Source organism: Carassius gibelio, chromosome B5 (genome assembly GCF_023724105.1).
Source record: "Carassius gibelio isolate Cgi1373 ecotype wild population from Czech Republic chromosome B5, carGib1.2-hapl.c, whole genome shotgun sequence".
Taxonomy (NCBI): domain Eukaryota; kingdom Metazoa; phylum Chordata; class Actinopteri; order Cypriniformes; family Cyprinidae; genus Carassius; species Carassius gibelio.
In genome coordinates this window covers 32,569,145-32,584,618 of record NC_068400.1, presented here as the reverse complement: position 1 = coordinate 32,584,618, position 15,474 = coordinate 32,569,145, and the positions used below count along the sequence as shown (strand labels likewise).

The 15,474-nt window shown below is 36.6% G+C and overlaps 2 protein-coding genes across 5 annotated transcripts; both read left to right on the top strand.

Annotated features, from left to right (window-relative positions):
* Nucleotides 1-370: 370 nt before the first annotated feature.
* LOC127957220 (fructose-1,6-bisphosphatase 1) lies at nucleotides 371-3,265 on the top strand. The gene is made up of 7 exons (XM_052555650.1): nucleotides 371-594; nucleotides 1,035-1,197; nucleotides 1,334-1,426; nucleotides 1,530-1,670; nucleotides 1,769-1,906; nucleotides 2,549-2,668; nucleotides 2,753-3,265. Exons 1-7 carry the CDS (start codon nucleotides 425-427, stop codon nucleotides 2,939-2,941), a joined length of 1,014 nt encoding a protein of 337 aa, XP_052411610.1. The 5' UTR covers nucleotides 371-424; the 3' UTR covers nucleotides 2,942-3,265.
* A 137-nt stretch (nucleotides 3,266-3,402) lies between these two features.
* LOC127957219 (erlin-2) lies at nucleotides 3,403-14,666 on the top strand. 4 transcript variants are annotated; one of them, XM_052555649.1, is made up of 13 exons: nucleotides 3,403-3,923; nucleotides 4,571-4,616; nucleotides 5,463-5,567; nucleotides 5,673-5,754; nucleotides 5,833-5,879; nucleotides 6,352-6,413; nucleotides 6,606-6,731; nucleotides 7,120-7,193; nucleotides 8,662-8,720; nucleotides 9,401-9,492; nucleotides 9,611-9,700; nucleotides 10,601-10,680; nucleotides 10,753-14,666. In XM_052555649.1, exons 3-13 carry the CDS (start codon nucleotides 5,464-5,466, stop codon nucleotides 10,930-10,932), a joined length of 996 nt encoding a protein of 331 aa, XP_052411609.1. In that variant the 5' UTR covers nucleotides 3,403-3,923; nucleotides 4,571-4,616; nucleotide 5,463; the 3' UTR covers nucleotides 10,933-14,666. The 4 variants fall into 4 exon arrangements, with proteins under 4 accessions (XP_052411609.1, XP_052411606.1, XP_052411608.1 ...); XM_052555646.1 differs by having other exon boundaries at nucleotides 3,403-4,411; XM_052555648.1 differs by lacking the exon at nucleotides 4,571-4,616.
* Nucleotides 14,667-15,474: the final 808 nt, after the last annotated feature.

The following is a 15,474-nucleotide window of genomic DNA, read 5'->3' as shown; positions in this document are numbered from 1 at the left end:
AATGTTGCTAAATTCTCCGTAGAATAGCTATAGTTAGTGATTCATTTTATTCCTTTTTTTGTAAGCATATATCTTATAATGGAGACCTAGATGCAATTTGTTGCATAAAGTAGATTTACATTGCAAAATGTTAATCAATCAATTACAGATCAAATAAGCTAATCTAATACAATCATCTTCACTTCATTGTTTTGAAGAGACTGCACTCAGGGTGATATCTCTGATAAACTCTATGGACTTTGGCCAGGCCCTCACCTGCATTCACTAACATCTGCAAAAAACCACTCCTCTCTTCTAACTCTATCTGCAATTGGCTGAACTACCATCACTCCCCCTTTAAACCCAGTCATATATCAACACTTAATTCTAATAAATCCTTTCCGACAGGAATCAACAGGAACTCACACTTTAGCAGTCAGTCATCATGTCAGACAGAGGCGCATTCGATACTAATGTGGTGACCCTCACCAGGTTTGTCTTAGAAGAGGGCAGAAAAGCCAAAGGAACGGGCGAGCTTACAACCCTTCTCAACTCCATGTGCACGGCCATCAAAGCCATTTCCACTGCAGTCAGAAAAGCTGGCATTGCCAATCTGTGAGTATCTGCTAATGCATCTTTACCACCATTTTAAAAAGTGAGGAAACTTTTCTCTATTTATTGGTATTGAATATGCAGCCAACACAATCACTTCCCACACTATACAATGTGTTTTAGTGTCCTGTTGATTAGAACTTTTCAATAGTTTAAACTTTCATTTCCATCTGTGCAAAAAACTTTTTCTGATGCATAATTTTTGCACATTTAAACATATATATTGACTAAATACCAGTGTATTATTGTAACGTCTACTCATTTCAGCTACTTTGCAAACAAACACTGCGGACAGAGGCAATGATTAGACCTTGTCTCTTGATGAAATACGAGGCAAAGGTCGCAACTTTCCTAAGTTATCAGTACTGTGTGAAGAAAGCATATTATAGACCAGATAATTCTCCATGAATATGTTTCGAGTTCTATCTTTTTCTTTTTCTCAGCTATGGAATTGCCGGGAGCACAAATGTTACAGGTGACCAGGTGAAAAAGTTGGATGTCCTGTCTAATGACCTTGTTATAAACATGATTAAATCTTCCTTCACATCCTGTGTTTTGGTGTCTGAAGAAAATGATCACGCCATCATTATAGAACCAGAGAAGAGGGTAAGTGTGTGCATCACTGGGTTTGTTGTTGTTTTAACCAATAATTAATTAAAGTAAAAGTAAATGATGTTGTAAAGATGTAATGATGTATTTCTGTACAGGCCAATAATAAACTACCTGACTTTTTTTTGCCCAGGGAAAATACGTGGTTTGCTTTGACCCTCTGGATGGCTCTTCAAACATTGACTGCTTAGCTTCTATTGGAACCATTTTTGCAGTCTACAGAAAGGTACAGTAAAGGCTTTCATATCATTTGCAATACAAACAAATCTCTTTACAGTCATCTAAAGACTAATGAAATGCTTTTGCTTGTTTGTGCACATGATCTCCAGGAAACTGACGATGAACCCTCAGAGAAGGATGCCTTGCGGAGTGGCAGAGAGATTGTGGCAGCAGGGTACGCTCTTTATGGCAGTGCTACCATGCTGGTTCTTTCCACGGGACAGGGTGTCAACTGCTTCATGCTTGATCCTGTAAGTCAGAACTATGTTACATACTTTATATCCTATTTAACTTTAAATAGATGAATTGCATCTTCATCTGTGTGCATTCTTTCCTCTGCCATTATTAGGCCATTGGTGAGTTTATACTTGTAGACCGGGATGTGAAGATTAAGAAGAAGGGAAAGATCTACAGTCTGAATGAAGGCTACGCAGCACATTTTTACCCAGATGTGACAGAATATCTGAAAAAGAAGAAATTCCCAGAAGTAAGAGGCTCCAGATTTTGAGAATATGTCACTTAAGGGTCTGAGCTAGAGAAACATCGATCCTACTATCTGTTTAATAACAATTATGGTTACTATCATAGTAGTGTCAGATTTTAACTCTAAGACTTAAAATACTCTGTTGTTCAAAAGTTTGGGGTAATTTTAAAATAAATAAAAAATTGTTTTTGAAAGAAGTCTCTCATACTCACCAAGGCTTTATTTGGCGAAAAAATAGAGTATATATATAATATTGTTAAATGTTATTACAATTAAAAAATAGTAAAAATTATTACAATGTAAAAATGCTGGTTCTTTTTTAATATATTTTAAATTTTAAATTATTCCTGTGATAGCAAAACTGAAATCAAATTTTTGTAACATTATTTCTCAAGGGTGAAAAGTACTCAAAATGTAATGTTTTTTTTTTTATTATTATTATTTATTTTTTACTTTCACTCAAGTATGGTTACATATTTTGAATTAAGTCAAATTTTGAGTTAAGTAACTTTTTTTCTCTTTTAAATGTGCAGTAGAACATTATAGATCAAATCTGTAAAATTCAGCTCAGTAAATAGTTTTTTTTCTATTATAATTAGCCTTTTCCACTGACAGTAAATATAACATTCCCACTCTGACCTGCAGGATGGCAGTTCGCCCTATGGAGGACGTTATGTGGGTTCAATGGTAGCTGATGTGCACAGGACTCTGGTCTATGGTGGGATTTTCCTGTATCCTGCTAATATCAAGAGCCCCAAGGGCAAGGTGAGGAGAAACAGAGTTTAAAGTTGAACGTGGTGTATTTATGGCAACAATCTCACTGGTTTCATGTTTCTTTCTGGGCTCCAGCTGAGGCTGTTGTATGAGTGCAACCCCATGGCCTTCATCATGGAGCAAGCCGGCGGTATGGCAACAACAGGAGCCATGAATGTTCTAGACATCAAACCTGACTCAATCCACCAGAGGGTTCCTGTAGTGCTGGGCTCCCCTGATGATGTACAGGAGTATATCTCCATCTTTAAGAAACACTCGAAATGAGATGCAACCAGATGAGCATCTATGGTCATCTACAACAACCACTGCCATCCCACTGAACCACAAAGAACAATAAGTTAAACTTAAGGACATGGCATGAAGCATCCGTTAGAGGATACAAGAAGTTTCTATTTTACGTTTCATTTTCACAAATGTTTGTTCTCTTGTAAACGTTTGTAGGCCTATTCTCTTTTGCATCCTAGTTATGTAATTCATAATATAAAGAAATTATAATCCAAATGTTATACATTTTACAGTGTCTGATATTAAGCCTCATAAACACTTCTGTTCACACTGAAAATAAAATCAGTATTGTTTGGTTGTGTCCATATATAGAATTATTTGATGAACATAAATCTTTGGAATGCATGGTGACCAACTACAGATGTAGTTCTGCTTCCCAACAAGATGTTTCTTAGATCAGCAGAACTTAAAAGGAAACTAATGACTGCAGAAAAAAAAAAAAAAAAATGTTGTTGCCAAAGGCCTGCTGTAGCCCTCCTTCATGGCTTTGTATTACTGTAATTTCCTACTGTGATTACGTTTACAGGCAAAACAGTGTTGTTATTTTTTTGTAAATAAAACTCAAATTTCTAAATATAATTTCAGATAACCGAAAAAAGCTGAAATAAAATGTAAATATAGGAAACAATGAACGTAAAATGTAAATAGTAAAACGCTGAAGAACAGAACTATAAATAAAAATTAAAATAGCTGTAATAAAAATTTTAAATAGCTGTAATAAATGCTACAACAGTTTATAATTACCATTCAAATAAGACCAAGGCAAACGAATCAGGGTCAGCGCCGATCCTGTTTTTATAAAAAGGTATTTGTCGCCATCTAACGGTGTGATGCTGTAACAACAGCGGAAAATTGGGTTAAAATGTAGTGACGTCAGACGCAGAAGAGCGTCGCTGTATTTTCGTCATCGATCGCAGGTGTCTCTACCGGCCATCTGGAAGGAGTTACAGTACGTACTTAGGTAACATCTCCGTTTGTTCGTATTCATCCTCAAAGTATTTTTTTTTTCCGTGTTGTGATGTGGCGTTCACAGACTGTCTAATGTATTTTGTCTGTATAAACATCTTTAAGCTAGCATGTCATGTTTTCTATGGGTAAGATTGCATCTTTTAGCCAGGAGAATGTTATTGTGTTATTATGTTATTTTTGACATAACAGTAACTAATTTACAGAACTGTATCGATTAGTTTGTGTGAAGCGAAAATAAAACCGTCATTCAGCGGCAACTTCTGGTCACTCAAGTCATGCATTTAACGAAAAATAGTGTCAAAGTTACTGTTGGTTATTCAGTCTCTAAAACCCTGGAATGCACCCTGTAGTGCTGGTTCACAAAACTGAGGTTTTCGTTTGTGATATTTTTCAGTAATACACGGTCAATGAAATGGACAGTTGCATGCCGGTCTTTGTGCTTGGATTTCTCAATCCTCTTAGCAGCAAAGTCACATCAATGTCAGTGTTTCACATGCTCTCTCAATCTGTCATGAGCTCTAACGACTGTCCTTTTCCCTGGGTTTCAAACTAATAATGTTGTTTAGCTGTTAACCATAAAACAAGCACACTAACACACACACACGCACACAAATAAATAATTGTTCTAATCATCAACAGATATTGACCAGGCTGGAAAATTGGCAAGGACCAGCAACCACTTCAGGTTGTTTTGAATAGTTCGGCAGACTACAGTAAAACATGACATGTATTAAGAATGGTTAATAACTATTATTAAGTTGTTTTGGGATAAATAAGTGAACAATAAATCTGACACATTACATTACATGTTAAAATATTTACATTTGAATGTATGGAGGTTGAGGATAAGTTCAACCAAAAATGAAAATTTGCTGAAAAATGACATGCCCTTAGGCCTTTCTTCATCACAACAAATTCGGAGAAATTTAGCATTACATCACTTTCTCACCAATGGATCCTTTTCAGTGAATGGGTGCCGCAAGAATGAGAGTTTCAACCAGCTGATAAAAAACATCACAATAATCCACAAGTTATCTACAGGACTCCAGTACACTAAATTATTTAACATCTTCTGAAGTCAAAAGCTGTGTGATTGTAAGAAATCAATCATATCAAATCAGATAAGGCGTTTTACTTTCAAGACAACTTTTTAACTGGAGAAAGTAATATTACGGAGTGAGAACTCGTATATTTAGCTGAAAGCAATGGTTTGAGGTTAAAATGTCTTAAGGGTGAATTATCTATTACAAACATGCAACTTTCTTCTTCAAGAGATGTTAATTGATGGACTAGAGTTGTTTGGATTACTTGTGGATTATTGTAGGTTTTTTCTTAGTTGCTGTTTAGACTCTTACTGACGGCACCCATTCACTGCAGAGGAGGATCCAGTGTTGAGTAGGTAACGTCATGCTTAATTTCTCCAAATCTGTTCAGATGAAGAAACAAACTCATCTGACCTACATCTTGTATGGCCTGAGGGTGGGGTTAATAGGTTAACATATTTTGGTTAACACATTTCTTTCTTGTTCAGAATGACATTGGGAGCTGTTGCCTCTGTGATCCTCGCCATAGGAGGAGCCGCGGTGTTTTCTGCTCTTCATAAGATTGAAGAAGGACATGTGGGTGTTTACTACAGGTCAGTTCCTTAACGTTTTCCAATAACCTGCTTCCAGAACCAAGTAGATGCTGCAGTGCGTGCTACTTTGTACTATATACTGTAGGTGTGCTTGTCTTCTCTCAGAGGTGGAGCTCTGCTGACCATCACCAGTGGTCCTGGCTTTCATCTGATGCTGCCGTTCATTACTTCATTCAAGTCCGTACAGGTAAATGCCTGACTTTATATGTATAATTAAACTTCATGGTTTTCTGTTTCTTATTGCATCCTTTCTCGTTTTGTAAAGACAACCCTACAAACAGATGAAGTAAAGAATGTTCCATGCGGCACAAGGTAAGGTAAATTGTTCATATATGATATCTTCTATAAAGTGCAGTCACAATAGACTTTGTGTTCCATTCAGAAGCATGCAAAATTATGGTGAGAGCTACATTAGCATAACCATTCAGTTTTGAACTCTTACCTGCATTTCTGTTTAGCCAACATCATATAGAGTATGTATTTTGCAAAAGTTTAAAGACTGCACACACAGCAGATCAGGGGAATCCTAGACTGAAGTTTGCAACTGTTAGAACATACTTTATGAGCAGACACTTGAGAGTTTGATCTACAGTTCGTCTACTATAGAGTTGAGTGCAAACTACGATACGTTCAGTGAAACAGATTGTCAGTCTTGTATTAAAGATCATTTCAGACTCATGTTTTTTTTTAGAAGAGATCCTGTGTGGATTCCCTTTATGGTTTTTGCTTTCTGGAGTAGATTTTTACACTCATTCATATATCAACATGTTTTTTTGCTTTGCAGTGGAGGTGTGATGATCTACTTTGATTGCATTGAGGTGGTAAACTATCTTGTTCCCTCAGCAGGTAATAATACTATTTTGTCATTTATAATGTACTGTAGAACCACTAAAAAGGCTGTTAGGGATGAACATTTCCCTGGGCCCTGTAATGTGCGAGGGCCCCCATGATTTTTAGCTACGACCCAGACTACGACTGCCATTTATTTTATGTGCCCTGTTCATCTCTATCTTAACGTCATTGTCTACTCTGCTGCAGTTTATGGCATTGTCAGAAACTTCACTGCCGACTACGACAAGGCTCTGATTTTCAACAAGGTACACCATGAGCTGAATCAGTTCTGTAGTGTGCACACACTTCAGGAGGTCTACATAGGTCTATTTGGTAAGTGATGTGCCTCAATATTTGAATCATTTTATGCAGATCTGTCCCTGCTAAAATGTAAAGACACTGACTTAACAAGAAAAGTTTAGGAATCAGAAAAGAACTCCTTCAAATAACTTCTTTTAGTAATTAATTTGAATTTGTAGAAATACATTTCAGAGTGAGATGATAATAGCATTAGATTTGGTCCATGAATGTGCTTCACAGTGTTGTGAGTGTAGTCAAAGCCCTCTAGTGGTAATGTGAAGATGCTTGACATGTTGTAAGTGGCATAAGCTTCTCAAGTGCTTTTTATATGCAGTTGATGTTGTGCGAGGAGAAAGCAAAAAGTTAGGTGTGTCGTTTCTTTGTACACCTGTCGTTCTTTAAGTGGCCTGTTGTTTATTAGATCAAATAGACGAGAATCTTAAGCTCACGCTGCAGAAGGATCTCACCAGCATGGCCCCCGGACTCATCATTCAGGTGGGACTCAACTTAGATTTCCATTCTATTCATTCATTCTATTCTCTGTTCCATTCCAGTGAGTTACATTCTTGTCAGCATTCTGCTTTCTGCACGGTTTATATGTTAACAACTCTTTCAAATTCAGGAAACCATTAGACCGAAGATATGATGTGGCATTTAAGCTCTTTGTGTATAAGTGCATGCATGTGTTTGTCTTTCTTTATTTAGCTTCGGTTTGGCAGGTTTCCTTCAACCAAATCCCTTTGGTGCTGGACAGAGTTCACATATCAAGTGAAGACTCTTAAGACAGCCTTCCCCATAATTAGCTGTCCAGACAGTACATTTCCATTGTTCTGGAAGCACTAAAAATATGCAAGCCGTCAGCTCATTGAGATGACACTCAGATCATCAGTGAACTGATTCACGTTTCCTGGTGGACTGGATTATGTAAGCTTTTGTGCCTAATGTGTCATTCACGTTATGGACATTGAGCTTATTCACATCAGGAGTATTTGACCATATTCACTCATTTTCCACTGAGATCAGTGCTAATGTTGGTTTTGTGTGCACTCATGCATCCCGCTGTTTTAACTTCTTTCCCAAGGCCCTTCCAGCAAAAAAAAAAAAAAAAAAAAGATGTTGTGTAACAAGGTCTTTTTGGGAGAAGATTGCTCTGCCTTTTTAACTCTTTCCCCACCAGCATTTTTGATGATTTCCATTCTAATTTAATGGACTCCAGTATAGTATCATCCAGTATACTCAAGAAGTAATACTCCAGAAGGCAATTCATGTGCAATAATGAACGTGATATTGCGTAGCTTCTCAGTGCTCTATGGTTCTGTCTATTAAATGGCGCTCCATTTGAAAGCAGGCGATGGCGATTTAGCGCTAATCAGGGAACTGGCTTTACTGACGAAATGCGCATTACAATTGCATGCGATATATCGCCCATCTCTGATAAAAATGCAGAATTTTGAGCAAACTGCTGAGAAAATCAGTGAATCAGCTTAAGTTTTTGTCAAAAACTACACCTGGGAAATATTCAGTACGATTATCAAAGCATAAATCCAGTAAATCGCTTCCATCAGTACCTCCAAAGCTTGTACAGACATATACCACTTCCTGGATCAACATTTTCATGTATATGCTGATGATCTGTTTAGATAAGAGATTTCTCATTTCTATGTCCTGTTCACATGTGTTTTGTTCGGGAATTGTGAGGTTCAGTCCTCGTTTAGAAGATGTGTAATAGCGCCCCTGAGTGTATTAGAGTGAAAACACGAAAAGCCGTAAAAACTTGTCAAAGCGGGGGGTAGCGTTGTCTTCTAAATGACGAGATAACTCGTCAATGGTGGTGAAAGAGTTAAAGTCAAAGATCTAATTAGATTTTTGTTTACTAGCACAAGCAATGTTTGTGTCTGTCTGTCTGTCTTTAACTCTTTTCTCTTCCCATTATCTTTTTTCTGTTCGTCTCCCTCCTAAGCAGGCGGTCCGTGTCACCAAGCCAAACATTCCAGAAAGCATTCGCAGGAACTATGAACTAATGTGGGTTTATGAGAACATCTTGCATGTTGTGTGTAAAAGATGTTTATGATATGATTTTGCTACAAGGGTCCAAAATTAACGTAACAACTCCAAGCAATCAGTGGACTGGGTAATAAATGTTTCTTATTGGCCATGGTTTTCATATTTTTTCTCTATTACAAATAATTATTGTCTTGCATAATCTTGCACATTAGTGTACTACAAAAATGAGCCAGTCCCTGTCAAATGTGATTCACCCCCCCCCCCCCCCATGTTTGCTTTGGTAATTAACTTTGAGGAATATTATACATATATGTCCAAATAATTGGATAACAATAGTTAACAACGTGGTTAAATGTGGTTAAAGATATAATAGAAAATAGAAGTTTGTATTTTCTGCGTTTGTGTATTTTTGTGTGTTTGAATCACTTGCCACTTTTCAACTAAATGTATGTTGTAGTTCCTAATAAAGATACCAGCCAACTGGCAAATGGCATTTTATTTACATATGGTTCATGGTGAGTTTTAATTTTGGACCCTGGTTAGAGCTTACATACTTGTCATTCTATTTCTGTACAACTGTATTTTTGTGTTATGTGAGAAAATTGTCAATCCTTATACTTAATTGAGAGAGAACATGTCCCTACTGTTTGTGTCTATGTGTGTGTGTGTGTGTGTGTGTGTGTCTTTCTTTCTCTTAGGGAGAGTGAGAGAACGAAGTTACTGATTGCAGCTCAGACTCAGAAGGTTGTAGAGAAAGAAGCAGAGACCGAGAGGAAAAAGGCTGTTATTGGTGAACAAAGCTTCTTAGTATTCAGACTGAGGAGCTGGTCTGGTCTTGTGGGTCGGATTTTTATGAAGTTGCAGTTTATATAAAAGTAAAGCTATGTGGTTTTTTTTTATGTGTGCAGAGGCAGAGAAGGTGGCTCAGGTAGCTGAAATAAAATTTGGACAGAAAGTTATGGAAAAAGAAACAGAGAAAAAGATCTCAGAAATTGAAGGTAGGTGAATGTGTTTTTATGTGCCCTATGAAATCCTAGACAGCAGTATTTGGGCACTGAACTTATCAAAATATAAAATTATTGTCAAAATTAACAGTAAACTTTTGGAAGAAATTACCTCATAGTATTATATTCAGTACCTGGTTCATAAATAAATTATAATCTCATACAAAAGCCATATTCAAAAGCTTAGCTTAGAAAAAGTAGATTTTTTTATAGGGGTCATACGATGCTTCTAAAAAGAACATTATTTTTTGTATTTGGTGTAATGAAATGTGTTCATGCAGTAAGGTAAAAATAAATAAATAAACACATTATTTTCCACATACATACATTATTGTTTCTCCCCGCCTTCTGAAATGTCGTGTTCACAAGGCTCATCTCTCTGAAAAGTGAGGTGTGCTGGGATTGGCCAGCTATCCAGCACGCTGTGATTGACCGAATGTGGGGACGTTTAAGAACGAGCCGTTTTAGAGGGGTGTAAACGAGTGTTGAGTTTTATAAAAAAAAGAATATTTCTTTGGATTTGAGACTTTAGTCTTTGCAACTTCACAGATCTTTTTTTATTCACCAAGAGTTTTTAACACTTCAAAGAGAGAGGCAAATATGAAATCGCATCAAATGACCTCTACTGATATTCAGCAATTAAACTGATTAAAAAGTGACAGTAAAGACATTTATAAAGTTACAAAAAGATTCTGTGGAAATAAATGCTGTATTATTATTATTATTATTATTATATTTTTTACTTTTTTAATAAAATATTTCAGAAAAACAATGCATCACAGTTTCCACCAAATTAGCAAACAGCACAACCATTTTCAACATTGACAATATGAAATGTTTCCAATTTCCTGTTATGTTCATTTTGCTTTCCCATTTGTGTCTCTGATGTTATAGACAGCGCTTTCCTTGCTAGGCAGAAAGCAAAAGCAGATGCAGAGTTTTACACCGCACAGAGAGCAGCAGAGGCCAACAAGGTAAGCTTCTACATCTGCACCCCATCAATACTGTGCTCATTGTTAAGTGAATCTCCTCTCCTCTCCTCGCAGCTGAAGCTGACCCCTGAATATCTCCAGCTGATGAAATTTAAGGCAATAGCAGCTAATAGTAAGATGTACTTTGGAAGTGAGATCCCCCATATGTTCATGGACGTGGGACTGGGAAGCTCCTCCTCAGCTACCTCCAAAGCTATAGACGCCCTCTCAGAGGGCATACTGGACCTGGAATGATGAGAGAAGTTGTGTTGTAGCACTGAGGATAAATGAACAGGTAATAAAAGAGACGAATGGCAAGTCATTAGACTGCATTGGTACAGTCAGTGCAGCTGAAACCACTTCAGTAAAGAAACGCGGTGCTGTATCAGTGGGACCGAAACACTATACCTGCAACTATACCCTGGTGAGTGGATCACAAGCCAGTGGTGGTTAACTAGAGTATAAACCTTTTAAGTAGAACAGTGTGTGGGAATGTGAATTTGAATGTGAGATTAGAACTCATGTAGACATTTGTGCATGATTTAAATGTTTTAATATACATCAGGTTTGTAAAACTAAAGACGCATTAATTTTTTCACACTGAGGAAATTTTTTGATGTTCTTTCAAGACATCTTAGTGTCTTGGAGGCTTTTATACCTCAGGGATTTAAAGAATTAAAAACAGAATATGGACTGGATTAAAATAGTGTTCTTAATTGTATTGCCATTTGAATTTTTACTGACTCGGCCGACTGTCCTTTTTTCCATTGAGTCAGTAAAAATTAAAATAATTTGGCAAAAACATTTAGAACACCATCCAAGAACACTATCAAGAGTTCAAGAGTTAACAATTTATAGTGAGGAAATGGTTGTATGAACCTACAAAATCGTAAGGTCATCTAAAAAATGGTGTAGCATTGCTTTTATTGTTAAATATAAAGTTCAGCATCATTTGTCACTTTTATCAGTTGTGTGCAGTTTTTTTCCCAGAGGAGTGTAATCGAATATACTCTCCAGCCATTTCCACGTTTCTGTGGATTTGGGAGACTATATTAAAAAATCTTTGTTGCTATCTCACCACTGAACTTGAAGCATGAAGCATGTCTGTGGGCTGTTTCTGACTCATGGAAGTGTTTGATTATGCTCGATGTTGTTAGTCATACAATGGGGAAAATATTTAGTAATCCACCACTGGTTTTGTAAGTTTGCCCACTTACAAAGAAATTAAGGGTCTGTAATTATTACGGTAAGTTTATTTTAAGGTATAGAGACAGAATACCAACCAAAAAAATCCAGAAAAAAAACATATTATATAAATGTTAGAAATAAGTATTTGTTTGCCAAGCAAAACATTAGTACTTGGTGCAGAAACCCTTGTTGGCAAGCACAGAGGTAAGATGTTTTTTTTGAAGTTGGTCATCAGGTTTGCACACATCTCAGGAAAGAGTTTGGTCTTTTATAGATCCTCTTTAAATCCTTAAGGTTTCTTGGCTGTTGTTTGGCAACTCAAAGTTTCAGCTCCAGTGTTTCTTCTTGAGCCACTCCTTTGTTGCCTTGGGGGTATGTTTTGGGTCATTGTCATGCTAGGAGACCCATCCATGACCCATCTTCAGTGTTCTGACAGAGGGAGGGAGGTTCTCTTCCAAGATTTTACAGTAAATGGCCCCATCCATTTGTCAGTCAATGTGTTGAAGTCATCCTGTTCCCTTAGCAGAAAAACAACCCCAAAAGCATTTCTCTCCCTCCGAACACGGCGAGTCAAGTTAATGCCAAAGAGCTCAATTTTAGTCTCATCTGAACCCAGCACTTTCTCCCAAGCAAACACTAAATCTTTATATGTTCTTTGGCAAACTTTAAACGGGCCTGTAAATGTGTATTTTTGAGCATGGGGACCTTGCGGGTGCTGCAGGATTTCAGTCCATTTAATTGGTAATGTGTTACCAATGTTTTGCTTGGTGAATGTGGTCCCAACTGCCTTAAGATCATTTACATGCTCCTCCCGTGTTGTCCGAGGCTGATCTCTCACATTTTTCTCATGATCATCCTTACCCCATTAGGCAAGCTCCAGACCAAGGCTGATTAATGGTTGTTTTGTACTTCTTACACTTCTGAATATTCGCACCAACAATTGTCTCCTTCTCACCAAACTTCTTGCTGATGGTCTTGCTGTACAATCTTGTAATTTAAATAGCAGAGTAGCGGCCGGAAAAGACGAAAACGAATCAAAGCCGTAGGGAAATACCCAGAATTATATGCAACCAACCATAGATTCTTTCAAAGACAACATAAGGAAGTCATAAACGTGGAGAAAGATAGTGTTTGTCGTCAGTTTTTCAGGTAAGAATGTCTAATTTTTTGATCTGAGGTAAAATGTTCAGTGACAGTCCTTAGAAACATTAAGAAATAAACGTACCTATAAAAAAATGTCTTCTTTGTTTTTATTGAGCAAACAAATCAGTATTAGTAGCTACAGCGTTAGAAATGTTGAAATTGCTTATAATAATACAAAACAATTGATGAATGGCAATCTAGAATGCTAATGATAATCTAGACTAAATTATAACACACATTCTTTTCATTAATTAACGTTCAAAACTTAGCTATTATCAATTAAAATAATATTTAAAATAATAATAATAATAAAAATTAAGTTAAATCTCATTAATCTTGCTGCTCAGAACTTGATTCGATTTTGAGCGATATTGAGTATAGAAATTGCACGTCCGGTGTGCAATACCTCGAGTTGTCCTACGTGTGGCACGGCGCTGCGCTTCTTGTCCGGTGTGCGACCCTCTTTATACACCTAACAAGATGACATCAGGAGTAACTTCTTAAAGTGGCAGGACCAATCGGTGTTCCACATGGGCACATAACCAATCTGTGGGAGCCAGAATTCTTGCTGGTTGGTAGGGGGTCAAATACTTATTTCACTCACTGAAATGCAAATAAACTTCTAACCTTTATGTAATGTGTTTTTTATGGATTTTTGGGTTGATATTCTGTCTCTATCCGTTAAAGGGGTCCTATTATGCTTTTTCACTATTTGAATTTTATTCAGTGTGTAGTGTGTAGGCTATGTTTTAACATAAAAATTATCAACTAAGTTACAAATTTCAAAGTCCACTCCAAAGGGTGATATTTATTTTGAAAAAAAAATAAAAAATCCCTTTTCAAGAACTACGGCAAATGGCTCGTTTGGACTACATCGCGGTTTTCCGGGTTTTGTGATGTCACAAAGCGGCCCATTAGAATAATTGCAGAAAAATTACAGACCCTTCATTTCTTTGTAAATGGGCAAACTTAGAAAATCAGCAGGGGATCAAATAAATATATTCCCCACTGTATTTGGAATAAGTCTTCTGGAAATTATTTAAGTTTCCCCTAAAATGAAGTTCAAACTAAGGCTTTTTCTCAATGTTAAAATGTTTATATATAGTATTAGGATCATGTACAGCATCTCATTCTAGTACCTCCAGATGTATGGATCAGTACATCTGTACTGGATCAGTAGCTTACTTTCATTTGTCACCAGGAATGTAGAGTATGCGACTTTACATTCATGCATATATGAATAAGACCACAACTTGAAGGATATAAAATGTTTTTCTATACTTAAAATATATAGATGTTCCTAATAATGAACAGCATACCTCAAATTTGTGTATTTGAAATGATCTCCTTACTGTTACTGACTTTGAACATTTGGACAGGCTTTAATTTAGTCTGATTGTTTAAAGGGCCATTTTTATTTGAAAACAGTTGTGTTTAGGCCTGAGAACTGGCAAGTTTAAAATATTGTGGCAGATTGTGTAATACTTTGTTCAAAACCTCAGAGACTCATCAGAGCTTCCAAAAGACCTTTACTGTTCATGTCTGGGTTTTGCATCAACACTGAACCTGTGTTGAATCACTGTCTGTGTTTAATGTCCTTTAAAATTGTTTATGTTTTGGGTGAATAATTGTTTAGACAGTAAAGTTTTTTTATGAAATCTTTGTGTTCAGTTTTAATAAGTCACATATCTAAAGTAAATACGAGGTTAATACGTATTTAAGGAGAAGTACGTATATTAGAAGTAATATTCAGATTTAAAAAAAAAGGTCCAGTAGAAAAATCTGCCAAGAAACAACTTGGCAGCTGATAATCTTGTATTTACTTTGTGACACACAGGTTGGCTTTTAGAAAACCCCTTTTTTTATTTACATTTGGGCAGCCACGAAGCACTACGACCATTAAGAGTATGGCTTAACTTTGCCTCTTTATTCAGATCCTGGAGTACAGTTTGTAGAAAATCACTTAGAAGCATTAAAGGAAAATAAATGTGCTCTGTGCTTTCTTGTGTAATTTCGCAGTGATGTTTAAGAAGATGTGGTGTTCATAAACATCAGCCTCATAATCGAGAACAGCTGCTCAGTTTAAGTCCAAAGTGGTCTTGGAGAATAATTTCAATATAACCACATTTTTATACACCTTCAAATTAAAACTCTGATTTCTCATGGACAAACATCTCCTTTTTAAATGATCCCTCATGTTGTGTTCCAGTCATTCTGACCTAGAGAGGATTTGTTTGTCATTATATTGCACTGAAATCTACTGATTTTGCTTATACAGGGAATAACAGCTTCCCAAATGCATAATTTTAGTTCTTTGTCAGAATTTTTTTCCCCCAGCTTGTTAAATGTGTGGGGTTTCCGGTCAAACATTACTGGCTTACACAAAACTGAAACTGAAAATCCTCATAAAGTATTACCCAATATTGGATTCACACAGGGTTTGTATTTCTTTTTGGAACTTACTGG